At 51.8% G+C, this 11,570-nt stretch overlaps 1 protein-coding gene across 1 annotated transcript in view; it reads left to right on the top strand.

Annotated features, from left to right (window-relative positions):
- KRT80 (keratin 80) overlaps positions 1-10,427 on the top strand; it is a 38,562-nt gene extending 28,135 nt beyond the window's left edge. Inside the window, exons 5-10 of the mRNA XM_074935142.1 lie at positions 1,181-1,276; positions 6,589-6,753; positions 7,206-7,331; positions 8,488-8,708; positions 9,685-9,740; positions 9,829-10,427. Of these exons, the coding sequence (XP_074791243.1) occupies positions 1,181-1,276; positions 6,589-6,753; positions 7,206-7,331; positions 8,488-8,708; positions 9,685-9,740; positions 9,829-10,061 (897 nt within the window). The 3' untranslated portion in view covers positions 10,062-10,427. The remainder of the gene's footprint in view (positions 1-1,180; positions 1,277-6,588; positions 6,754-7,205; positions 7,332-8,487; positions 8,709-9,684; positions 9,741-9,828) is intronic.
- The last annotated feature ends 1,143 nt before the right edge of the window (positions 10,428-11,570 follow it).

Here is an 11,570-nt window from a genome sequence, read left to right on the forward strand (position 1 = left end):
TAAAGGCAGGGGGGTTATAGGCTCAGTAGATGGCATCCTGGGCCAGGAGGACCGCAGCTGGTGGAGGTGATGTATTTTGAAATGAACCATAGACAAATGAGGACCTGAGCACCTGTGGTTGCTAAAGACCCTGTGCTTTTGCACCAAATGCTGTGGAGTATTACCCACCGGGTCTTGGCCAAATTCTATCAGGCAAGATTCCTATGCAGTTTCAGTTGCATACACCATGGGGTCTCAGCCTGGGGTCATGATCCAGTAGGGTCACAAGGACGGGTCGTAGCCACCTTCCCCTCAGGGGCGCCCTGAAACATTTCTCTACATGCGGTCACAGTATGCCAAGGTTGAAAACCAGTGGCAGACAGTATTCTCCGTCACTCCCTGTGAAATGTAGTGCAGCCAGGCTCTGTTAAACAGCCACCTTGTTCCACCCCAGAGGAAGCTGCACTTGTGATGAGTGAATGGAAATCAGTTGTTGTGTATGTGGGTTTGGAATCTTTGGCAAGGAAAGCTAGGGTGTCATGAGCTGTGGGGAATGCTCACCATAAATGATTGTTATGGTTAATTACAAGTTGTTCCCAAGCATGCTCATGGCCTGGTAAGGGCAGTTTGTGCGATTTTTGTTTATTGCATCAGTGTTTTCAACAATCTCTGCTTTTCCTTATGATTAAAAGATGACTGTTTATGGGCCAGTCCTGCTCGTTTCCTTTTATGGAATGGCTATTAGCCAGGATGGGCAGGGATGGCGTCCCTAGCCTCTGTTTGCCAGCAGCTGGGAATGGGCAACAGGGGATGGATCACTTGATGATTCCCTGTTCTGTTCATGGCATTGGTCACCTGTCAGAATACAGGATACTGGGCTAGACAGACCTTTTGGTCTGACCCAGTATGGTCATTCTTATGTTCTATGCCCCACCTCCTTTCATGCACTCAAGCTCTAACAAAAAGAAATTCTATCTAGAGGTCTTCTTCTCATATCACCCAACCTCAATGGGAACAGCAAAACAGGGTCCCACCAGCAACATCCACCATCCTGCAGAATGGATGGATAGTATCCCCAAAGGACACTGCTTTCTCCCGGGACTGGGTAATCAGTGCACAATGGAGAAGATCTCTAGCCCCAACAGAGCCCAACGTACAGACCATTTGTTAGCAGTGCTGATATGTCTTCTTTGCCCCACAGGATTTAGACGCTGGTTGCATGCATAGAACCGAGCTTGAGGTCAAACTGCACGGGCTTCAAGAGTTGATGGAGTTAAAGAAAGCCATATACGAGCAGGTAAGAAGCAACAATAAGACCAGATGCCTAAGTGTGTGCAATGAGGCTGGTGGAGCTGGGCGAAACGTTTCAGCTAAATACTCTCTTTCTGGGGAAAAATGCAGTTTTGGCAGCACCAAAAAGTCAGGTGAATTTGTGTCCATTGTGCCAAATTGTTTGGTTTTTTTGGGGGGGGGGGGCAGGAAATGCAAAGAAAAAGAATTCTGAAAAAATTTGACAGATTTCACGGCTGTGTTTGTGAACTCATTGGGATTTTCCCCGTTTGAAATTACTTTCTTTCAAATTTTCCTTTCATTTTATGTTTTCAGGGTCCACTGAATAGAACAAACTACCTCTGTGCATACGTCTGCAATAAAAAACTCATGGCACTGAGTCTTAAAACCCGGGAGAGCTGACTCGGGCTCCGGGGGCTACCAGTTGCAGTGTAGATGTTCGGCCTCTGGTTGGAGCTGGGGATCTGAGACCCTCCGCACTCCCAGGGTCTGAGAACCCGGGCTCCAGCCCAAGCCCAAAAGTCTACACCAGTGTTCCCTCTACTTTTTGACAGGCCGTGTGCGCAAAAAATTTCTTCTGTGCAAATTTTTGTGCGCGCGGTGTTTTGCCGTGTGCGTGGGGTTTAGGATCTGTGTACACAGCTTAGAAGGAACAGTGGTCTACACTGCAACTCTATAGCCCCGCAGCCCAAGTCAGCTGCCCCGGGCCAGCCCTGGCCATGCCATGGGTCTCTTATCACAGTGTAGATGTAGCCTGTGTCATTTTCGTAACAGGGTGTTGTTAAGGGAAATAGCTTAGCAAGATTCAAAGGAAGGGGATTAAGGCATATTAGAATCAAAAGAATGGCATCAGCAGTTGAGCTAGCTAGGATGATTTTACAAGCTCAGTGCTGCAAGGCATATACTTGTCTCCAGCTGGGATCAGGAGGGAATCCTCAACCAGCACCCTTATCTGCCGCTCCTCGATGGTATATTTTAACAGAACAGGTGCCTTCTAACCCTGTTCTACCTTCCACCGAAACACCCGGAACAGGCCGCTCTCCAAGAAATGGGCCCGGCCGTTCCGTTTCGGAAGTGAGCTGAGCGACAGTTGCCTTCAGACTCGCACCGGGCGCGAGGCACCCATCAGCCACCTGCCGAAACAGCTGCTCGGCAGCGGGTGGGAGGGGGAAGAGCAGGGGCGGGAAGAGGCGGAGCAAGGGCAGAAAAGATGGAGTGCGGGCAAGACCTCGGGGCAGAGCAGGGGTGGAGCACCCACCCACAAAGAAGAAAGTCAGCACCGTAATATCAATGAATTGACCCAGAGAATGCAGCCGATTCTCAGTTGCATGGTGCCTGATGCACCATTGGAAAAGGCCATGCTTTTCAACAGTAAAGCTCCAAGTGCTTTACAAAGCAGGCCAGTGTAATTATCCCTGTTTTATAGGTGGGTGCACTGGGACTAAAACCCAGGTTTCCGGAGGGTTAGACCTGTGTCCTAGCCACTAGACCATACTGCCTTCTGAATGACTTTATAAGCTGCCAGGCTGTCTCCCTGGGCTGACTGCACTGCTGGAAAAGGATGCACTAGAGATGGGAGGAAACCGTCCCTATGCGCTGCAGCACCTACTGGCCTGGCTGTATGTGCCCCTCGCTATGTTCCCAGCTTCCTCTTGGATTAGTTTCTGTTGGGATTCACACTGTTGACTTTGGCAGCCTGTTGTATTCTTTAATCCCTTGCTTTGTCTCCTCTTTTCCAAAGCTACAGGGGCCAAGGGAACTAATCTTTCTTCTATGGCAAGAGATATGGGGGAAGGTCTCTAAGGGTATGTCTACACTGCATTGTAAACTTGGGTCTGGAGGACCGGGATTGTGTTTCCAAGCCCACGCTTGAGTGTCCACACTGACTTGTAAACCTGGGTTTACAATTGCTGGATCCAGCTCTCACAGTCATGTTAACACATCCACACTACTCTGCGTAGATCTTCTGCCTTGAGTCTTCAGCTAGAGTTGTGTCCACACTGAAGAATGACAGGACTTGGACCCGAGCCCCAGCTGGACTTGGGCTCTGATCTATCCCCCTAGCAGGGTCCTAGGACATGGGTCATGAGTGCTTGCTGACTCAAGTCAGACTGATTTGTGTGTGGACAGGAGGAGGACTTGGGCTCACACCTACAGGAGAACTTGGGCTTAGTGTGTGGTTTAGACATACCCTAGCCATATTATACATCTGTTGTGTATAGTTTTTCCCTGGTACAATTCAAAATTGAAAGTGAAAGGTCCCTTTAACATCATTATAACGTTTTCTGGGACTTCCATCGTAATTTACAGAGGTTTTTTGTTGGTCCTGCTGTTCTGGTAAATCTGGATTAGTGGTTAGAGCAAGGGAAAGTCAGGACTTCTGGGTTCTTTCCCCAGCCGTGGGAATAGAGCCTAGAGCGAGTGGGACTTGGGAGGCAAGATTCCTGCGTTCTATTTCAGCCTCCGGGAGTGTACTCTACTGGGAGAGAAAAACTTGGTTCTCTTCTAAATGAAAACCTTTCCTTTGCAATTGATTGGTCAAAAGGTCAGGAAAATCCACACAAAAAATTGAACATGAAATAATCCCCTTTTCTGAACCACCCCTAGTCCTCCCTGAGGTAACTGATACACAGCCTAGCTCCTAGTTTGAATTGGTTTCCTCCATTATTCTGTAACGACAGCCGCACTAGAGGAAAAGTTCTTGGGCATGATTCTGCTCTCATGTCTGTTTCACAGACTTGTAACTCCATGTACCTGATTCTTCTCATCCTTATAACAGTGGCAATCACAAGTAACACCGCTGAGTTACTCCTGATTTATACTGGCATGAATGTGAAAAGGCCCTCTATGCATGGAAACTGCTCCAGCATATGAAATTTACATGTGTTCTCCCACATTAACCTTTCCTCTAACGACCCCTATAAATTTACCTGGGGATCAAGTCTCAATGGGGAAGAAATACACTTAAAATCCTGTTTAATGGAAAGAGATTTGTCACCGGTAACAGATGAATCATCCATCCAGTCCCAATCATTGTTCCCCCAATCAGGGAGAGGTAACACAAACAAAGCCATAAGTACCCTACCTTCTTGCAAAGCCTTCCATACAAAGAGCCACAAAAGCGTGGAATAAGAGAACGTTGACGGAGACAAAAGGCCAAAAATGCAGAGTCTTATTGTAAAGGGGTAAATCAGGAGTAACCCCATTGAAGTCAGTCATGTTACGCCAGCATAAAAGGAGAATGAGACCTACAGTGAGATGCAGCATGAAAGAGGATTATCAGGCATTCCATTAGTTTACAATCCCTTCAGGTTTGGTCTTGTCTGAGTACCAATGGCACAGGAGTGTGGTTTCCTAGCATCGATTAGGGTGTCTTTTTGATTTGCTGAGCCATGTCTGTATCCATTCTCACTTCCCCTTAGTCATCAACACCACAAAGTCAGGAGTTGCAACATGCGTATGCTGGCTGAGGTGTGCCTACCACTACTGCCCAGTGTTGGATGGAGTCACACCTTCTCACGTGCGGGAGAAGGCATAAGACAGAGTCCCCATTTACCCTTTGGGTGGCGGCTTAATATTGAGTGGTGGACAATGGAGATCCCCCTTTAGTTCGGCTGTATGCCCAGAGAAGAGCGTCTTAGTCCTGTGTCCACCTGCTAGACACTGAAGTCATGAGACGGTAGCAACCCCACACCACTGACCGTTTCCTCACGGAGAGCATATATCACCAAGGACATATGGCCACCTTAGCTTTGCAATGGGTGCAGGCACCACACTGCCCTCTACTGGATGGCAGGCGTGTGTCATAGGCCATATATTGTCAGGAGCAATTGCGATTCTTTTTAAGTGCTCAGGGGCCTTTGCCGCAACATGTGGACCCATGTTCTCTCTATAGCATTGGTTTGGAGTTTTAGGGGGCCGGGTTGTACAGTCCAGAGTCAGCCCTGAAGCCTGTGGTCAGCCACAGTATGTCAGCAAGTATCTGGCACAAACTAGGTAGCAGAGAACATAAGAATGGCCATACTGGGTCAAACCAATGGTCCATCTAGCCCAATATCCTGTTGTAGCAGATCGCAGACTCACTGGCGTGGCACCTCCTGCTGGTCAACCGGGAATTAGCTCCTCAGCCTCAGAGCATCCCCTGCTGGCCAGAGTCTCACCTGCCACAGGCCCCGCATCCCTCCCAGACCCCATTGCCCTCTTATCTTGGGATGCTGCCCCACAGCAGCACCCCCCACTCTCTGGGTCTCCCCTCCCAGGGGAACCCACACCCTCTATGCCCACCTTACCTCAGTGGTTTGTTGTCATCTAGCCCCCTTTCTCTGGGGCAAACTGCAGCCTGTAATGGCCACTCATCACTGGCAAGGGGGTTGGACGCGCTGCCTCTGCCTATCCCCGGGCTGCAACTCTGCAGCCCCAGTACCTCCTTAGGCCTTTACCAATGCCTCAGCCTGGGGAGTTGTGAGGCCGGAGCGGAGCTCCCAGGCAGCCAGGTCCTTCTCACTCCAAAGCTAGAGAGAGACTGACTGCCTTCTGGCCCTGCAGTTCTTTTATAGGGCCCAGCCTGGCCCTGATTGGCTGCCTCCCCACCTCTTCTTATTGGCTCTCAGCCCCAGCCCTCTCCAAGAGCTGGCTTTTAACCCTTTCAGGGCCGAAGCGGGGTGACCGCCCAGCTACACCTGTCTTCCGACAGTGGGCAGAACCAGATGTTTCAGAGGGAATGAACAGAACAGGGCAATTATCGAGTGATCCACCCCCTGTCATCCAGTCCCATCTTCTGGCAGTCAGAGGCTTAGAGAGCATGGGGTTGGGTCCCTGACCATCTTGGCTAATAGCCATCGATGGCCCTGTCCTCTGTGAGCTTTTTATATACTTGGGGCCTTCACAGCATCCCCTGGCAATGAGTTCCACAGCCCTCAGATTAATTCACACCCCCTTGGCCCTACCCCACGTGCCCACTGCAGATGAGCATGGTGTCTGGGTATTGACATGACCACAAACTCTTGCTAAATCAACCAACACGCACATCGTGCTGCATATAATTTTGCACAGGATCGGGGGAATTTGAAATCCCAGCAATGGCCAAACCCAGAGCCACTGCTCTGAGCCCCAGCCCAAACTCTGAGGGTGGCTGGTTGAATTAAGCAGGACACCAGAGCCAAACCACTCCATGGTGGGGTTTGCAAACCTGAGCCTTGACTTATGAAAACTTCCCACCTCCCAGTGGTGTACAGGAGGGACTGGGCTGGCCACGCACAGCTGACTGTGACCTTGCTTCCTACGTATCCGCTCAGTTCTCCTCTCCTCCCCGCGATCCAGGAGCTTCAGGAGGTGCTGGCGGAAATCAAGGACATCTCAGTCGTCATGGGGATTGATAACAGATGCAACCTTGACCTGAGCCACATCGTGGAGGAAGTGAGGGCGCAGTATGAAGCCCTCGCTTTCAGGAGCTGGGAGGAGGCAGAAGCCCTTACCTGGAGCAAGGTACTTGGCTCTCTCTCAAGGGAAACATGCCGCAAAGCCATTGGTGCGGGGGAGCAGGAGAGAGCCGGCCTAGGAATCATGGGGATCGGTGAGCGGTAGATAGACAGCGAGGTGGTGGAGAAAGAAGGGGGAGCAAGGGGAAGTGAGAGAGAAGGAAGAGCTAGACAGTGTCTGAACTGGCAAGAGGGTTGGGGGGAGGGATAGCTCAGTGGTTTGAGCATTGGCCTGATAAACCAAGGGCTGTGAGTTCAATCCTTGAGTGGGCCATTTAGGGGTCTAGGGCAAAAATTGGGGATTGGTGAGCAGGGGGTTGGACTAGATGACCTCCTGAGGTCCCTTCCAACCCTGATATTCTATGAACCCGGCACTCACGAGGGACCAGCTCCCTGTAGAATCCCAGGCATGGCTGCAAGGTGGGGAAGGGGTGACTCCATCTCAACTCTTCCCTGCAGCTGAACGAAGGAGCCACCCACTCCGCCACGTACAGGGACCAGCTCTTCAGCAGCCGGCGGGAGATTGCGGAGCTGACCATACACATTCAGAAGCTGAGGTCCTGCATCGTGTCCCTGAAGAGCCAGGTAAGGCCGGGGTCTTGGGAGAGTGGGAGCCTGGGGCATTGGAAACACAAGAGAAACGGCAGCCGCCCCCAGGTCCGAGCCAGGTGCCCACGCACACCCATCACTCCCCACTTGGGATGAGTCTGCCAGGGGAGTCTCTTGTTATTCTCTGTGTTACTCCGGCACTTACAGGCCTCAAGTGAGATCAGGGCCTCGTCGTGCCAGGCATTGCACAGACACGCAGAGGGAGACAGTCCCTGCCCCAAAGAGCTCACAGTCTAAATAGCCTAAGGGTGGGAGAGGAAACTGAGGCAGAGAGACAGGCTGTGATTTGCCAGTGATTTGCTGTGGCGGGGAGCATGGGGATGGAGGTGGGAGAGGGCTTTGGGGGGCAGTGTCATGGGAGAGGATTATGGAGGGAGAGTGGGGGTGGGGGATCTCATGGGGTGGGGGTGGGAGAGGGCTATGGAGGGAGTGGGGTGGGGATGTTATGGGGTGGGGTGGGAGAGGGCTATGGAGGGAGGGGGTGGGGATGTCCTGGGGTGGGGGGTTATGGAGGGAGAGTGTGGGTGCGGGATGTCATGGGGTGGAGATGGGGGAGGATTATGGAGGGAGAGTGAGGGAAGGGGTGCCATGGGGGTTGGGTTGGGGGAGAGGTATAGAGGGCGAGTGGGAGGGGGTATGTGTGTTATGGGGGTTGAGGGGAAGAGCTTTGGAGGGGGAGTGGGGCTGGGAAGAAGGTGATGGGGGAAGATCGGGTGGAGGTGGGGGCAGATGTGATATGAGGGGAAGTCGGGGGAGAACGCTTATTGGGGGAGGGGGGAAGATATATTACGGGTGGAGGGAGGTTGATGGAGACAAAAAGCACTTGGAGAAAACAGCTGCTGGTCCGTCTGGCTGTTTCTAAAATGTGGGGAGTCTCGCAGAAGTAGGAACTCGAGCACTTCAGACCCCCACCCCCCCACCCCATAGACCCACTGCAGCAGCAGCAGTCCCCAGACCTCTTCATTTATGCTTCCGGCCGAAAAGCACCCAGAGATCAACTGAGGCCAAGAAAGCCTGTGCAGAAAACCAGGGGTGAGGAACCCTAGTCACGGGCTGGGGGGCGGGAGCTGCCCATCTGGTTCAGCACCCGCTGCCCACCTAACGGTGCTTCCCTTCCCCTTCGCTGCCCCAGTGCCTGCATTTGGAAGGCGGCATCAAAGAGGCCGGGGGAAACGGCCAGCTCGCCCTCCGGGATGCTGAAGCCAAGCTGGCCGAGCTCCAGGAAGCCCTGCGGAAAGGCAAGGTGGACATGGCCAGCTTGGTGAAGGAGTATCACGAGCTGATGAACATCAAGCTGGCCCTGGACGTGGAGATCCTCACCTACAGGAAGCTGGTGGAAGGCGAGGAGAGCAGGTGGGTCAGGCAGACGTGTGCAGGGGAAAGGACGTGTGTGAGCCTCCCAGGAGAAAAACAGGCACCTAGCACGTGCGTCTGGCTCTTTGAAGGCCGGGTCCAATGTCCTTTCATGTCAATGGAGAAGCAGATCCTGAGCCTCATCCTTGTCTCGGCTGCCAGCCGAACCAAACCACTGGGCCTGAAACCTCCTGCCCCAGATGTGGGCGTGTTCACATCCGGACCTGAACTCTGTGGCTTGGAGGCATCTCCAGACATAACACAGAAGGTGGTGGGGTAACACAAAGGGACCAAGCTGTGCAGTCAGCTACACCTGTGCAAACCCATTGGAGCACGGAGCAGGGGGTCCCAAACTGAGACATCTCGGGGTGGGGGGGCACACGGGAGAAATTGTGCAGTGGTGGATTTTATTAATTAATTTGTTGCATTTCCAAAATAGGCTACTCAGACAAAGCATTAAAACTCTGTGGGAACTTGTAATATAAAATGCGGGAATTAATTCACTTCAAAATGTACTAATGAGAACACAGATAGACAGAGACACTAACGTACAGAGCCCGGACCTCCAATCATCGTACAGCGCGGGTTCAGTTGCCCAGCAACTGTCAAGTCTAACTCAGCTGGTTGATCTGGAAGGGGGTACACGGGTCAGCTGGTAGATCTGGAAGGGGGTATGCGGGGAGCTGGTAGATCTGGAAGGGGGTATGCGGGTCAGCTGGTAGATCTGGAAGGGGGTGTGCAATACTCTCTTGTGTAGAGTGTCAAATTCTGTCTTCACCTCCACCCACGTAACCCCATTCAAGTGGGGACAGTACGCAGGATCAGGTCCTACATCCATTTCCACCTATCTAACCTCCCTGAGGACAGTTGGGTCACTGTGTCTGGGTATAACATTGTTTGGGAGGGCGGCACTTTGCACAAGGGTCTGAAACCGTCTGTGTTCCATAGCTTCTTAATGTCTGTCTTTACTTCCCAGCATGGAGTCACTGACGTGCCCTGTCGTCAGCAGCATCCACTCCAGCCCAAGGCACTGTAAGCATTTATTACTATAGCTTGATGAAAGCAGCAGCTGTAGGAAAAATAAATGCCAAGCCACTACTCTCATCTCCTTTCCCTGCAGTTTCATCCATCTCCAGCTTCTCGGGGTCTTCCCAGCTGGCTTCTCGAGTGAGGGGCAATTCTACCGATGGGGTGACCCGAAATGGAGCAGTGGCAGAAGCCGTCCCCACCAGCAGCCAGAGCAGCGGCTCAGCAAGTTGGGATGCAGAAGGACGGCCCAGTGGGGCACGTCCGAAGCATTGCTTGCTGTCTGATGAAGAACACAGCCATGAGGAGTCAATCCCTGCGGAATAGATGCCGGACAGGTTGGCAGCTGCGCCTGAACGAGACCAGAATGCTTTCTCCTGAAGCCCAATTCTTGCCAGCGTCTGCAGGGCCAAGAATGGGAATCAACTTCAAACCAGCTCTTCCCAGCGTTTACGTCTTCCCTTCTCCAACTGGTTAGAAGCGGGACCCCCATCCTGGCAGAACGCTCTTTGAACGTGCCCAATTCTCAAGCCAGTGCTGACAAACTCGTCCTGATCCTACCTCCCTGAGGTGGGGCTTGTAAGGCTTAATTCATTGATGTGCTTTGAGATCTTCAAACAGAAAGCTCCGCAGAAGGAGAAAGTGTTATTACTTAGGCTCCAACGATGGTAAACTGAAGGATAGTAGCAGCATAGCGGAAGGTAGCACGCGGGAGCCTAGTGGGTAGAGCTGGACTCAGGAAACCTGGGTTCTATTCCTGATTCTGCTGGGCGAGCTATGTCCCTCCATATGCCTCAGTTTCCCCATCTGTGAAATGAGGATAATGCTATTGACCTCCTTTGCAGAGCGGTTTGAGATCTCAGTGCTAGCTAAGAGCTAAGTATTATTAGTTGTTTTACCAGTATTACCAAAAGGTTTCTCGCTTTCCTTCTTGCTTTCGTTCTTTGGTTTGTGCGGATTTGCGTTAGGGTCTCTTTCACCAGCTGATGGTGTGGTGCGTGCGAACGTTCTCAGCCACATGACTTGGCAGAGGCTGTGTTTGGTGACGTTTCACCACTGGCATTCTGGCTGCTCAGGGGACATGGCTGTGTAGTCCCAGAATCCTCAATCAAAGGGTTTTTTCCTGTTGCCGGCGGGAACTCTATCTTGATGGCGTCCTTTAAAAATAAAATAAAATAATCGTGACCTCAGGTACGCTGGTGTAAATCCGGAGCAACTCCGCTGACTTCAAAGGAGTTTGGCCCAGATTCTGATCTGTTACAGTGCTGTAAAAACAGGTTTACTTCACCTGGGTCAATAGCGTGAGGGCCTGTCTTTAATCTCATTTCCACTCGCATGAACCCAGAATGACTCCAATAATTTAAACAGCAGGTTTATCCTAGTGTAATAGAGATTTTAAAAGAAACCCATACGTTTGTACGTGTCCTTCTCTGTGTTGCCTGATAATGGCCATCCCTCCTGGTTTGGGGGAGGCGGGGCAGTGCACTCTTCTCAATTGGACAGTAAAGCTAGATGGGTCAGTTTTACTTGCGGCTCGTGGTGGGTCGAGGAGCCCAATTCTGCAAGGTGCCGAATTCTCCTCTATTAGATGCCTCAACCCAGCCCCTTGTATGGCTGGGTGCTCATGCAGTTGCCATAGGAAATCTCACTGCATGCTGGCTGTTAACGTAGCCTTTCAGGGCTGACCTCTGCACCCTTCAGAGAAGCAGCACAAGGCGGGACACCATTCGAAGTTCACTTAAGCAGGCTGAAGTAGACACAGTGCACGAGGGAGAACGTCATCCTCAGAGCTCCTGGAGGCTACGAAAAACCCAAAGCGACTGTAAAAGACAAGCA

This window comes from Natator depressus, chromosome 20 (genome assembly GCF_965152275.1).
Source record: "Natator depressus isolate rNatDep1 chromosome 20, rNatDep2.hap1, whole genome shotgun sequence".
Lineage (NCBI taxonomy): Eukaryota > Metazoa > Chordata > Testudines > Cheloniidae > Natator > Natator depressus.